Source organism: Phacochoerus africanus, chromosome 14 (assembly GCF_016906955.1).
Source record: "Phacochoerus africanus isolate WHEZ1 chromosome 14, ROS_Pafr_v1, whole genome shotgun sequence".
In the NCBI taxonomy this organism is placed as follows: domain Eukaryota; kingdom Metazoa; phylum Chordata; class Mammalia; order Artiodactyla; family Suidae; genus Phacochoerus; species Phacochoerus africanus.
In genome coordinates, this window is record NC_062557.1 from 58,987,019 (window position 1) to 58,999,583 (window position 12,565).

Consider the following 12,565-nt stretch of genomic DNA (forward strand, 5'->3'; position numbering starts at 1 on the left):
GATCTCGGCCTGGGGTGGCGTGTCCACAACTCCACCCGGAGCCGGGACCACTGGGGGCCGGGAGGCTCCAGCCCCACCTCAGGGCTGAGGGCCAGGGGACAGGGCTGGAGGGAAGGCAGGTCACGGCAGCGGAGCAGGTGGGTGGCGAAGGACTCGGGCTCCACGTCCAGACTTTGAATCCTGGGTTGGAATCTTGGCTCTGCCTCTTACTAGCTGTGTGACCTAGGGCGAAACACTTCACCTCTCTGGGCTTTGGCTTTTTCACCTCAAAAGCAGAGATGGCAATGGCACCTACCTCAGAGTGTAGCTTTTGCGGATTGAATGAGGTGGCCATAGAATGCACTTAGAGTAACAGTTTCTGATGCACAGCATGTTTAATAATCATTCTTATTTTCGTTATTGTTATCCTGCAAAAGTTAAACTCAAGCAAAACCCAGAATGACCAACATCCATTCATGATAAAAACTCTTACAAAAGTGGGTATAGAGAGAAGATATCGCAACATAATTTAAGCTATTTATGATAAACTCACAGCTAGTATAATACGCAACTGTGAAAGGCTGGAAGTCTTCCCGTTAAAATCTGGAACAAGACAAGGATGCCTACTCCCACCACCTCTATTCAGCATAGATTCGGAAGTCCTAGCCACAGCACTCAGACAAGAAAAAGAAATAGAAGGTATCCAAATTGGAAGGGAAGAGGTAAAATTGTCATTATATGCCAATGACATGATACTCCATATGGCTGCCCCTAAAGATGCCACACAAACAGCAAAAGTGGAAGAGAGTGTTTTAGGAAAAGAGGAAGGTGATGCAACAGGGATTCCAGAGAGCAGGGAAGAGCCTTAAAGCAGGTGGCTAACTTCCCTGGGCCTCAGACTCTTCATCTTTTAATAACCACAACATCCAGGAGACATTTGGGGTGGGCGTGTGCCAAGCACAGCCAGGAACAGCAGACACCTCAAACACCTACTGTGAGAATTGGAAACAAAATATACAAAACGCTACATTTTAGGAGTTCCCATTGTGGCGCGCAGCTGAAATGAATCTGACTAGGATCCAGGAGGGTGCGGGTTCGATCCCTGGCCTCTCTCAGCTGGTTAAGGATCTGGCGTTGTCCTGAGCTGTGCTGTAGGTCGCAGACGCAGCTTGGATCCTGTGTTGCTGTGGCTGTGGCTGTGGCATAGGCCACAGCTATAGCTCTGATTAGACCCCTAGCCTGGGAACCTCCATATGCCGCAGGGGTGGCCCTAAAAAGCAAAAACTAAAAATAAAAAATAAAAAAGAGGCCACGTTTGTCTCCGCAAATGACAGCAGCTGCTTCTACACACAAGGCTGGCTCTGAAGCCCCGCTCTGAGTCCTCCCCTCCACACCCAACCAGACCCGGTCCTGTCCTTTCCAGACACAAGGACACAAGGACTTGGCGGGGAGCACTTTGTTTCCCCGGAACCTTCCACAAGGAGCTCCAACTGGGAAAGATTCATTGTTTCGAGGCTTTCCCGGGAGGCAGGACCCTCAGACCCCAGACCCACGCTACCTGTCCTCCGAAGCAAGCCCCTGAAGCCTGGCTCACGCGTGGCTAGTTTTTGGAGGCAACGTCAGACACACAAAGCTGTGGTCTCGGTTACCAAGTCTTGTTCCCTCTCCGTCCGCGGCTGCATTCTTGGCTTCGTTTCCTGGTCATCGAAGGCAACTTCCGCACATTTGAGAGTTCTGGTTTGTTAGAGGCAGTCCTGATGAAAGCCTCGGTGTGGCTTTGGAATGCTGGCTACGGATTTTCACAGATGGCTTCACTGATATGTAAGCTGTTGTGCACCTGCCCGTGAATGCCCGCCAAGGGAAGGTGTTTAAACAGCTCACAGATGAATGGAACTAAGAAATGCCTTCCATTCCACAAAGACGGGGGGGTTCAACGCTCTGAAATCGTCACAGAACATAATCCAGTCTTCGAACGTGTACAACACGCCACGCGTGAAGCAGCGGTTCTCGGCCTTAAGAGTCCCGCAGAATCCTCGGAGGGCCTGGTAAGGTGCAGACGGCTGCCCGCGCCCCCCGTCCCCAGCCCCAGCTTCTCATTCCCAGGGTCCGGGGAAGGGCCTGAGCATCTGCATTTCTAGCGAGTCCCAGGTGCTGCCGTGAGACGCCCACTTTGAGAACCAGAGGCTTTAGGGCAGCGCCGTCCATGAAAATAGTACCCGAGCCACAGGGCAAAGTTTATGCTGTCTAGTGGGAACTTTTTCAAATGTAAAGTGAAGCAGGTCAAACTAATTTAGTGACGTCTTCTCTTAACTCAGTGTATTCAACATACTATCAATCAGTGTGGGACCTATTAGTGAGGTGTTTTGCTTTTTGAAACTCACCTCTGAAGGGCTCCCGGCCTCCCGGGGCGAGGGTGAAGCACCCGCTCCCTCAGATGGACAGGGGCCCCAAGACTGGCGGAGAACGTGCCTCAACTGTGAGACCCTGCTTCCCGGGGGGCGACGGGGCAGGGGCAGGAGAGGACTGGGGTCCAGCCAAGCAGAGACCCTTCCCAATTATCTGCTTGCTTCTCTTCCTTCCTTCCCTCCCCCCTCCCTCTCTTTCTTTTACAGCCGCACCTGCGGCACATGGAGGTTCCCAGGCTAGGGGTTGAATCGGAGCTGCAGATGCAGGCCCACACCACAGCCACAGCAACGCCGGATCCTTAACCCACTGAGTGAGGCCAGGGCTCGAACTCACATCCTCATGGATGCTAGTTGGGTTCTTAACCCACTGAGCCACAATGGGAACCCCCAGAGCCCTTTTTTAAGTACTGCCTAGACCATACTTTAATGTATTCCAGAAGCTCTAAGGGTCTGCTATGGGGGTAATCTATGTATTCATTTAAAATCTGTACTACAGCTGTCTCCCAAATGCGCTGTAGGTCAAAGATGACAAAAATGACGATCATGGGACTGACACCGGGTCCCGGATGACAGGTAATAAACCAAGTTATGTGCAGCCCGCCTTACCCACATTTGCTCCTCATGGCAAATAGGGTACAAATCCCAGGGGCGGAGCCAGGGTCCCAACGCAGCCTGCCTGACCCTCCGCGAGCCTGCGCCTCCGGTTCCAGCGCCCTCGACGCCCCTCTGGGGAGAGCCGGAGCGTCCAGCCCGTGCTGAGCGCCTGCAGGTAGCAGGTGCTTCCTAAGTCTGAGGCACAGACAAAAGGGCAGACCCCCGGCCCTCTCAGGCTTCCAGGCTACAGTGGGGAGAGGACAGTGATCTAGGGGGGAGGCAGGGTGGGGACGCGGGTGGGGCAGGGGGCCTTGGAGCACAGACTCAGGAGGAGAAGCGCAGAGCAGGGGATGGGGGAGGGTGCTCCAGGCAGCTACCACGGCCGGCTCGCCCCGCCCCACCCCACCCCACCCCACCTCAGTGGCGCCAAGAGGCCTTGTGTCCCCGGCAGGGGACAGGGAGTGGGGGCTGTGCTCCATTCTGAGTGAGTGGGGAGAGCCTGGACAGTTCCAAGCAGAGAAGTGACAGGACTCGAGTGCTGAAAGGGCCACTCAGCTTCCACTGGGGATGGAGACGAAAGCAGGAAGGTGGTGGCAGGTCCCCGGTGGCCCCTGGGAGCTGGTGGGAGTTGACGTATTTCTAGGGCAGATGGCATCTTGCAGGTGGACTGTGCGATGTAGGAGAAGGTGGGGCCAAGCATGCTGCCCCCGACTCTGGGCTGAGCCGCACAGGACACCTGCTATTTCCACAGAGCTGGGGAGGGGGAGCTCAGCGGAGGGAGGGAAGGAGTCTGGATTCCGTTTTGGACATGTCACCTTCCAAGTGCCTTCTGATGCCTTGTCTAAGCGGCAGCGTCACAGAGGCAGTGGGGGGGGTGCTGGCCGGAGATGCGAGTTGGTGTCTTCCCCACACGGAGTGAGGGGTCACGAGGACAGATACTGCCACCTCGAAGGACCTGGCTCAGCTGGACAGTGCTGTCCCTCCAGAGCGTGTGGAAATGGGGGGGCCTTCATTACGTGTCACCGAGCCTGGGAGCGGGGGTGGAGGGCCCAGACCTCCTGCTCTACGTGGATGTGACAGTCGCCCCCCCCCGGCCCCATTTTTGGGCGGCACCAGCGGCATGTGGAGGTTCCCCGGTCGAATCAGAGCCGCAGCTGCCGGCCTGCACCACAGCTCACGGCAGCACCGGGTCCTTAACCCACTGAGTGGGGCCAGGCAGGGATCCTCGCGGATCTGGTCAGCTTCTTCACCCGCTGAGCCACAGCGAAGTGACAGTCTTGCACAAAGACCTGTCCTGCATCTCACCGTGTCACAAACTCCGGTGACACCTGCAGAGGCGGAGCGCCTTTTCATCCGTCTGAGCCTAAGGCACCCCCTTGTTTTATGTCCAGAACAGTGCATTTCTTGCACAACTTTAAGACACACTCACTTTCTGAGAATAACAAGGAAGAGGGCACTTGGGTTCAGAACTTTACCAGGAGGGCTGACCTCTGAAACCACCATGTCCCCTCCCTCCGCAGAGCCTTCCTGGTATCTGAGTCACCGAACCCAAAGCCCTGGATCCGTCTGCCCCGAGCGGCCACGTCCATTGGGCTCCGAGAGCATCTCAGGTCCCTGAGCCGAGTCGCACCCAGGCAGACCTGGGTTGAAATGCGGATTATTTAATTAGAAACAATGTTCCTTTGGTTTCCTGGTTAGGGTATCATACCCACGGCTCTGAAGTTGGCATGTAGGTAGGTTACACCGTCTCTGAGCTTCATCTTGGGTGACAGAGGGAAGCTGCGCCCCAGCCCACCTGCCGTCGGAACCCCCGGGGATGGGGGGCAGCAGTGGAGCCTCCCAGGTGCTGCCCGGGTGGGGGAGGGGAGCATGAGAGGAGGAGGCCCTGACCTGCGTCCAGCAGGACGGGGCTGGGAACCGACCACTGGATTTTCAGGCTCCTGAGGCTCTGGTGACCCTGACCCCGTCTCTGGAGTGCGGGGGGCAAACTCTGCCTGGAGTCCACATGGTTGACCTGCAAATTCCCCCTCTCGACCGCTGGGGGCCCCTGCCGCCCCTGCTTTGCTCTGTGCTTTAGGAGATGTGCTGGGCTCCCCGCCTCCTCAAGGCCTCCTGCCCGCCTCAAGAGGCCTCCGGCTGGCTGGCCATCCGGGCGCCCCGAAGCCCGCCCGCGGTCCCGGGCATACCTTGCTGAGTCGGGACTCAAAGGCCAGCGAGGTGGACGACTTGGAGCTCTTCATGCCGGGGGAGGCGGCGGGCAGGGGCCGTGCGCGCTCCACCCCGAGGCTGCTGGGCCTGGTGACGGGGCTCCAGGGCTTGGCTGCGCTCCTCATCCTCGTCCCGTGGGTCCTTCTGTCCAAGAGCAGAAAAGACAGAGCATGTGTCCACACCCGAACCTGCCGAGTGACATCCCAGAGCTGCGCCCCCAAGCACCGCGGTCACCGCTGCTGTCCCGGGGACAGGGACAAGGCGCCCGAGAGGCCAGCTCTGCTCCAGGCTAATGCCCCCACCGTCACAGCAGCCTTGAAGTATTAACAGCATATGTGCAGGAGCTCCCTGGTGGCTCGGCATTAACGACTCGGCATTGTCACTTGTTGTGGCATGGATTCGATCCCTGGCCCGGAAACTTGTGCATGCCACAGGTGCAGCGAAAATAAAATAAATAAATAAAAGTGGCATTAAAAAAAGGTGCGGAGTTCTCGTCGTAGCTCAGGGGTTAACGAACCCAACTAGGAACCATGAGGTTGCGGGTTCGATTCCTGGCCTTGCTCGGTGGGTTAAGGATCCGGCGTTGCCGTGAGCTGTGGTGTAGGGCGCAGACGCGGCTCCAATCCTGCGTTGCTGTGGCTCTGGCGTAGGCCAGTGGCTACAGCTCCGATTTGACCCCTAGCCTGGGAACCTCCATATGCCGCAGGGGCGGCCCAAGAATCGGCAAAAAAGACAAAAAAAAAATTAATAGAGCAAAGCCAAATAAAAAGGAGTTCCCATTGTGGATCAGCAGGTAATGAACCTGACTAGAATCCATGAGGATGCAGGTTCAATCCCTGGCCCTGCTCAGTGGGTTAAGGATCCCACGTTGCTGTGGCTGTGGTGGAGGCCGGCAGCTGCAGCTCTGATTCAACTCCTACCCTGGGAACCTCCATATGCCGCAGGTGTGGCCCTAAAAAGACCAAAAAAAAAAAAAATCAATAGAGCAGACTGTCATTGGTCAGAGCTGACACCATAGGACAAAGTTACCCCAAACTCAAATATTCCGTGAAAGACCCTTTGTGCAAAGGAGCAGCAGGCAGCTAAAGGTCTTGGGGTGAAATCCACTCCAGAAAACAGGAAGGCCGCCTGAGTCTTGCGAGCCTTGCTGAGAGGTGGGCCGGCTGTCTCTTGAGCTTTCTGAGCAGGTCCATCCTGAGCAGCCTGATGGGACTGGGTTGAAGGCCCTGCCACTCTGACCCTGATCTGCCCATTTCCAGGACCCCCAGACCAGGAATGTGAGCCAGGAGATGGAGGCCGCAGATGAGACACAGGCTGGAACATGCACCTGAAAACACACGGCCAGGTGACAGCTAATTCCAGGGGCTGCCCCCACAGGCCCTGAGTTAGGCCGATCCAGTGCCCCCTAGGGAGGGATGGTGGGGGGCCTGCCCCCCCACCGCATCCCAGCGCACCTGCTCACTCCTCTGAGAAACACAACAGGTGGTCCCCCGAGCCTGGCGCAGCCGGGCCCCTCCTGGTTTTGACCCCTTTTCCGAGGTCGCCGTTTGGTCAGCCGGGGCCACTGAGTCTTGCTCCGACTTAGAGGGATCAGCTGGTGGCAGGTGGCCAAGACCCCACCGGGAGCTCCTTCGGCAGCTCTGCCGCACTGGCCGCCGTAAGAATGTGGCCACGGGTGACCGTGGCCGTTTGAAGGCGGCAAGTGTGTCTGAGGAACCCTGGTCACGGTGTCCGTTACAGGATTAGTTCCGGGCCTTGTTAGTCCCAGCTCAGCTCCAGGAGTCATGAGTGCTTTTTTGTTGTGTCTTAAAAACCCCCTCCGTGTGTATTTTACTATGTTTAGCACCAAGTGTTCTTTCTGGGCCCACAGTTTCTGATGCTGGTTCCACAGCAACGATGAAAGGGGTCCCGGGGAAGGACCCACAGGCCACTGGTTTTATTAGGACGCCCGGTACAAAGAGAACGAGCCCGGCCCGAGGGAGGGATTCTCGGGGAGAGTTACCGGCGAATGCTACCCGTCACCGCAGAACCAGGGACAGGGCAGCCGGACCCACGGACGTGACCAAGTGTCTGCTCAACCAAGGCTCCCTTTTGTGCCGGGATCGAAATTACTCGGAAAGGGTGGTCGCAGGGCTTGCTGGATGAAAACCAACGGTTCGGCCACACGTGTCCGCGTTCCTGAACTGTCCCAGGCCCCAACCTGTCCCAGGCCACCCCTGGAATGAAAGTTAACCCCCAGAAGAAAGAAGCGAATGTCGAGAGGCAAAGCAGAGGGAAGAGGACAGACGTTGCCCTTGTCAGCCGCTCCTAGTGTGTCCCTGAGCCCTGCGCAAAAGAGCGGGGGCGGGGGGGGGGAAGGCAGACAGACGGGGGCGGGGAGAGGGAGGGGGAGAGAGGCAGACAGAGGCGGGGAGAGAGGAGAGAAAGAGGGAGAGCGAGAGGGAGACACAGGCAGACAGAGAGAGGGGAAGAGAGAGCCAGACAGAGAGAGAGAGACAGGCAGACAGAGAGGGAGACGGAGAGAGGGGGAGAGAGAGGGAGACACAGGGGGAGAGAGGGAGAGAGAGGGAGAGAGAGAGAGGGAGAGGAGAGAGAGAGAGAGAGAGAGAGAGAGAGAGGCAGACAGAGAGAGAGAGGGAGAGGGAGAGAGGGGGAGGTGGGGGAGAGAGAGAGAAAGGGGGGGAGAAGGAGGGGAGGAGAGAGAGGGGGAGAGAGAGCATGAAGGGGGAGGAGAGGGGGAGAGAAGGAAGGAGGAAGGAGTTCTAGGCGAGGAGGGTGGGGGGTCGGGGGGGGGGGTCCTAGGCTCCAGATCTAGGCTCCTCTCTTCCTCTGGCAACAAACCTGACAGGCTTCTGGACACAATCACCAGAGAAACAGTGCAGCCACTTCTCAAAGGCCGAAGGGCCGTGGCTCAGAGGCAACTTCTCAGGCTGCCTCCTCTGCATCATCACACCTCCCTTTATTCTCCTAGAACCTTCTGAACCCAATCCAATTACCCCCACTGCCCTGGAACCCCCCTCCCCGCCAAGCTCGCTTTCCTTGGCTTCTCTTCTTGCATCTTTCCTGTTATTTTCCCAGAGGGCGGCTTCTATTTTGTACTCATGCACCAGCCAGACTCCTCCCTTCAAATTCCAACTTCTTTCAGAATTCAGACTATACAGAAATGAAATCAAGTCCAGCCAGAGAACCAGGAAGGGGCGCCACTGGCAACGGGAGTGCAGCGTGGGCTGCGGGGGCTGGATGCCGGGAAGGGCAGCGGGCTCTGCAGGTTGAGGGCAGCTTTCCAGAGACACAAGAGGACAAGGGGGTGGGGGCGCCTCTCCAGCCAGGCTGAAGGCCAGCCTTGCGCCCGCTCCTTACTCTGCACCCCGGGACCTCATCAAGCACCCCCAACCCAGCCCCGCAGGACCAGGTTCCCAGTGTCCCCACATCTGCCGATGCTGCCCCTCCTCCCTTGGACAGCCCACCCCCTCCGCCAAAGCTGTGCTCTCAGAGGGGCCACCCACGGTGCTGGCCCTGCTCTCCATCCACTCCCAGGCCGGCCTTTGTGGATGTGCCATCAAACCTCAGCCGTAAGCCTAAAGGCAAGGGTCACGCCCAGGCTGCAGATGGGGAGGCTTGGCTCTGCTCCGAGAGGTGAAGCCACTTGCCCCGATTGCAGAGCGTACGATCTAGCCAGGATTCAAACCCAGTTTTAACTGGCTCTTGCAGGCCAGGGATGGGTTTGGCCTCCCGGATAATCTCCCTCCCACGGGAAAGGATGTGGCTTTTGACCCAGGGCTCCAAACACGGCTCCCCTGCGCACCACCTGTGCTGGGGCGTCTTTTTACGCTATGATTCTCAGCACCTGCATCGGAGATGGAGCTGCCGCTGCCACCTCACGAAGCTGAATGAAGGAGGACAGGGCACGCAGAAGGCACGCAGCAAATGTCAGTGACGCCCCCCACAGTGCCCCCACAGTGATTGTGTTTGACCAAGGGGGGCTCAGCCACACGCAGCGATAGGGTCAGAGGCGGGGGGCTGGACAGAAACCCCATTTTATTTGGAAACTTAGAAGAGGGCGAGTACAGGGGACGGAACACCTTAGGAGAACTGGCTCCAGCGCTGAAAGGCTAAGCCCACCGTGAAGGCTGCTTGAAGGCCGCTTTTATGGATGTGAGTTAGCAACAGAAAATAGAGGCATTCTGGCCAAGTACAGGATAATGCGGGGGAAAAGATTTCTATTATTAATCCCCTGATTTCTAAAAATCCTCCTAGCCCCCCCAAAGGATCAAACTGATCAAGAGGTTACAGCCGAACCTGGAGCAAGACGAGGTTGATCGGCCCCTGATGTACCCGTCACCCTCCCTCCGCGTCTGTGGTCCCCGCGCCGCAGACTGAACCTGCCTCCGAGCTGCGCTGCAGCGTCGGCCACTGAAAAACACCCCCTTGGAAGTGGAATCACGCGGTTCACACCTGTGTTATCCGAGGGTCAAGTGTCCAGTGAAATTTAGGAACCTGCTCCCATGGGGGCGGAGGAGGGCCTTCCCAGGGGCGTTTCCTTTAAATTGTTCATTTCATTTTCTCATCAAGCTTCCTGCTTCTCCGGAGCAGCAGAAGGCTTATATTTAAACCGTAACTCGTAAGTTGCATGGAGCAGAGCAGACGAGAAAGACGAGGGAGGGCGGCGGCTGCAGCGAGGACCACCAGGAGGTGCCCCCCCCGCCCCCCCCTGCCAGTAGGGGCCCCGCCCACGCCCCCCACCCAACCGTGCAGCCCCGCCTCTCCATCGTCCTCGGAGCCTCTGCGGGAGCAGCGTTCCGGGTCCCAGGTTTATCACCCGGTGAAGGCAAGAAGGCAGAGGGGCACGTGTGAAGCGAAGCCCTCTGGACCACCGCAAAGGGCAAGGCGCCTGGGGAGTGGCGGGCCACGGGGTCTGCGCTCCCAGTAGAAAGAGCACCAGGAGGCGAGGGCTGAGGCGTGCCAGCCTGAGAACGAACAAAATAAGAACCTTACATAACTCAACTACCAGGGGACTCAGCAGGAAATAGATCGCCAGCGAACAAGAGGCTGAAAATAGCAAGCCAGAGCTTTCGGGAGCACTGTGCTGAGGTGCCCTTGACCCTGCAGCAGGGTGGGGGGATGGTTCTGCCCCAGAGGGACACTTGGCGATGATGGGCGGAGATGCTTTTGGTTGGTTGGGGCTGGGGCGGAGCCAGAGATGCTGCTGGACGTCCAGTCCCCAAAGGGCAGCCTCACAACCGTGTCCAGAGCCAAGGTTGAGACACGCAGCTGGACCAGAAGTGTGTGTGGGGGGGTCCTTTCTCCCCTGACACTGAGATGCTAACGCTGAAAATCTGGTCTGGGAGCAGCTGAGGGAATCCTGGACTTCGCCTGGAGGCCACGGGAAACACTTCAACATGTATCATTTCCTGAAGGTCTCTAGGTGAAAAAGCATCCCGTTAGCCTTTGGTTCCTTCCCCGTAAAAGAGGAAAGGAGCAGATTCCCCAACGGCACCAGAAGGAAAAGGGCAAACGGAAACTCATGGATCCCACGGGCAGAAGCCATGCAAGGAAAACCAGAACCAAGAGGTGATAACACAAAAAATTAAACAGAAAAGAACACGGGCATATCACTAACCACACCTTTGTCAAACCAAAAACAAACTCGAAATGGAATAAGGACTGGCAGAAACTGGGACACACTGCCCGGAGGTGGAATCCATAACGAATAGGGCTGGTCTCTAAATCCGAAAAAAGGCGGACCCTGGAGAGAGGCTGTAATCTGGGACCTATGTGAGACCAAATCCTCCGAATCACGGCCCTGGGCCATCCTTCCAGCTCCAAAGTTGAACCAAGAAGCCAGCATCTCACAGAGCTGGTGGCCACTAATCTGTAGTTATTCCCTTACTTATATAATGTGGCTTCACATCAAATAATTTAAAAAGAAGGAGCCAAGGCAGTAGAAAAGGAGGTGGAAATAAAATACTTCAAGAGCTCCTTCTGTAGGAAGACCCTCAAAAGGTCTATGGAAAGAGTAACTAAGGATATGAACTATGGCGTAGTGTCAGAACCATCCAGTGACAAAGGACAGTCTTTTCCCAAAACGGTGCTGAGAACCTGCTTGACTGCCTCAAAAGAACCCTTACCTCACACCATAGAGAAAAATTACCTCAAAATGGACCAAAGACCCAAATGTAAGAGCCAAAACTGTAAAACTCTCAAAAGAAATCTCTGGGGGTGAAGCGTCATGACACTGGATTTAGCAATGAATTCTTTTTTCCTTTTTTTTGTCTTTTTAGGGCCGCACCTGCAGCATATGGAAGTTCCCAGGCTAGGGGCTGAATCGGAGTTGTCTGTGCCACAGCCACAAGTAGATCTGAGCTGCAGCTGTGACCTACACCGCAGCTTGCAGCAACACTGGATCCTTAAACCACTGAGTGAGGCCAGGGATCAAACCCAGATCCTCATGAGTACTAGTTGGTTCTTAACCCCCTGAGCCACAACGGGAACTCCTGGCAATGAATTCTTAAATAGGACACCAAAAGCATAGGCAACAGGAAAAACTAGACAAAGTGGACGCCATTAAAATTAAAAAACTTTTGGGCTTCAAAGAATACAATCAGCAGAGTGAAGTGTCTCCTCCCAGGATGGAAGAAAATATTTGCAAACGGGTTTGCTCTGGACTGAATCGTGTCCTCTGCCCCACGTGTACATGTCAAAACCCTAAAGCTCAATGTGATTGTAATTTGGAGACAGGGCTTTTAGGAGGTAAATTAAGGTGAAATGAGGTGATAAGGATTGGTCGTGATACAAAAGACAGTGGCCCCATCAGAAAAGGAAGAGAGAGCAGCGCCTCCTGTCATGGCCTGATGAAAAGCCCGTGAGGACCAGTGAGAAGGCAGCCGTCTGCGAGCCAGAAGGGGGCCTCACCAGGAACCACAGCAGCCACACCTGCTCTTGGACGTCCAGTCTCCAGACCGGTAAGAACCAAACTTCTGTTGTTTAAGCCCCTCAGTCTACAGTGTTTTGTTATGACAGCCTAGGCAGACTGAGACAGGGTTAATCTCCAGAATACCTAAGGGACCCCTACGACTCAGCAATGAAACCAAGCCTGGCTCGAAAACGGACCAAGGACTCGAATAGCCGTTTCTCCAAAGAAGACATAAGAATGGCCGATGAGTACGTGAAAAGATGCTCAACAGGACTAAGCACCAGGTAAATGCAAATCGAAACCACAATTGGGTACCATACCACACCCACGAGGATGACGCCCAAACCAACCAAACCAGAAAAGGGCAAACGTCGGTGAGGATGTGGAGAAACTGGAACCCCGGGCTCTGGGAAGGCAAAGCGATGCAGCTGCTACGTACAGCCCTTCCTCCAAGAATCAGAAACGG

General features: G+C 56.1%; 1 protein-coding gene across 4 annotated transcripts in view; it reads right to left on the reverse strand.

The window, feature by feature from the left end:
* SPECC1 (sperm antigen with calponin homology and coiled-coil domains 1) overlaps positions 1-12,565 on the reverse strand; it is a 236,919-nt gene that overhangs the window by 162,006 nt on the left and 62,348 nt on the right. For 3 of the 4 annotated variants that reach the window (XM_047758555.1, XM_047758551.1, XM_047758556.1), the window contains exon 2: positions 5,165-5,330. In XM_047758555.1, coding sequence (XP_047614511.1) covers positions 5,165-5,311 — 147 coding nt within the window. In that variant the 5' untranslated portion in view covers positions 5,312-5,330. The remainder of the gene's footprint in view (positions 1-5,164; positions 5,331-12,565) is intronic. The other variant, XM_047758552.1, reaches the window with a different exon arrangement.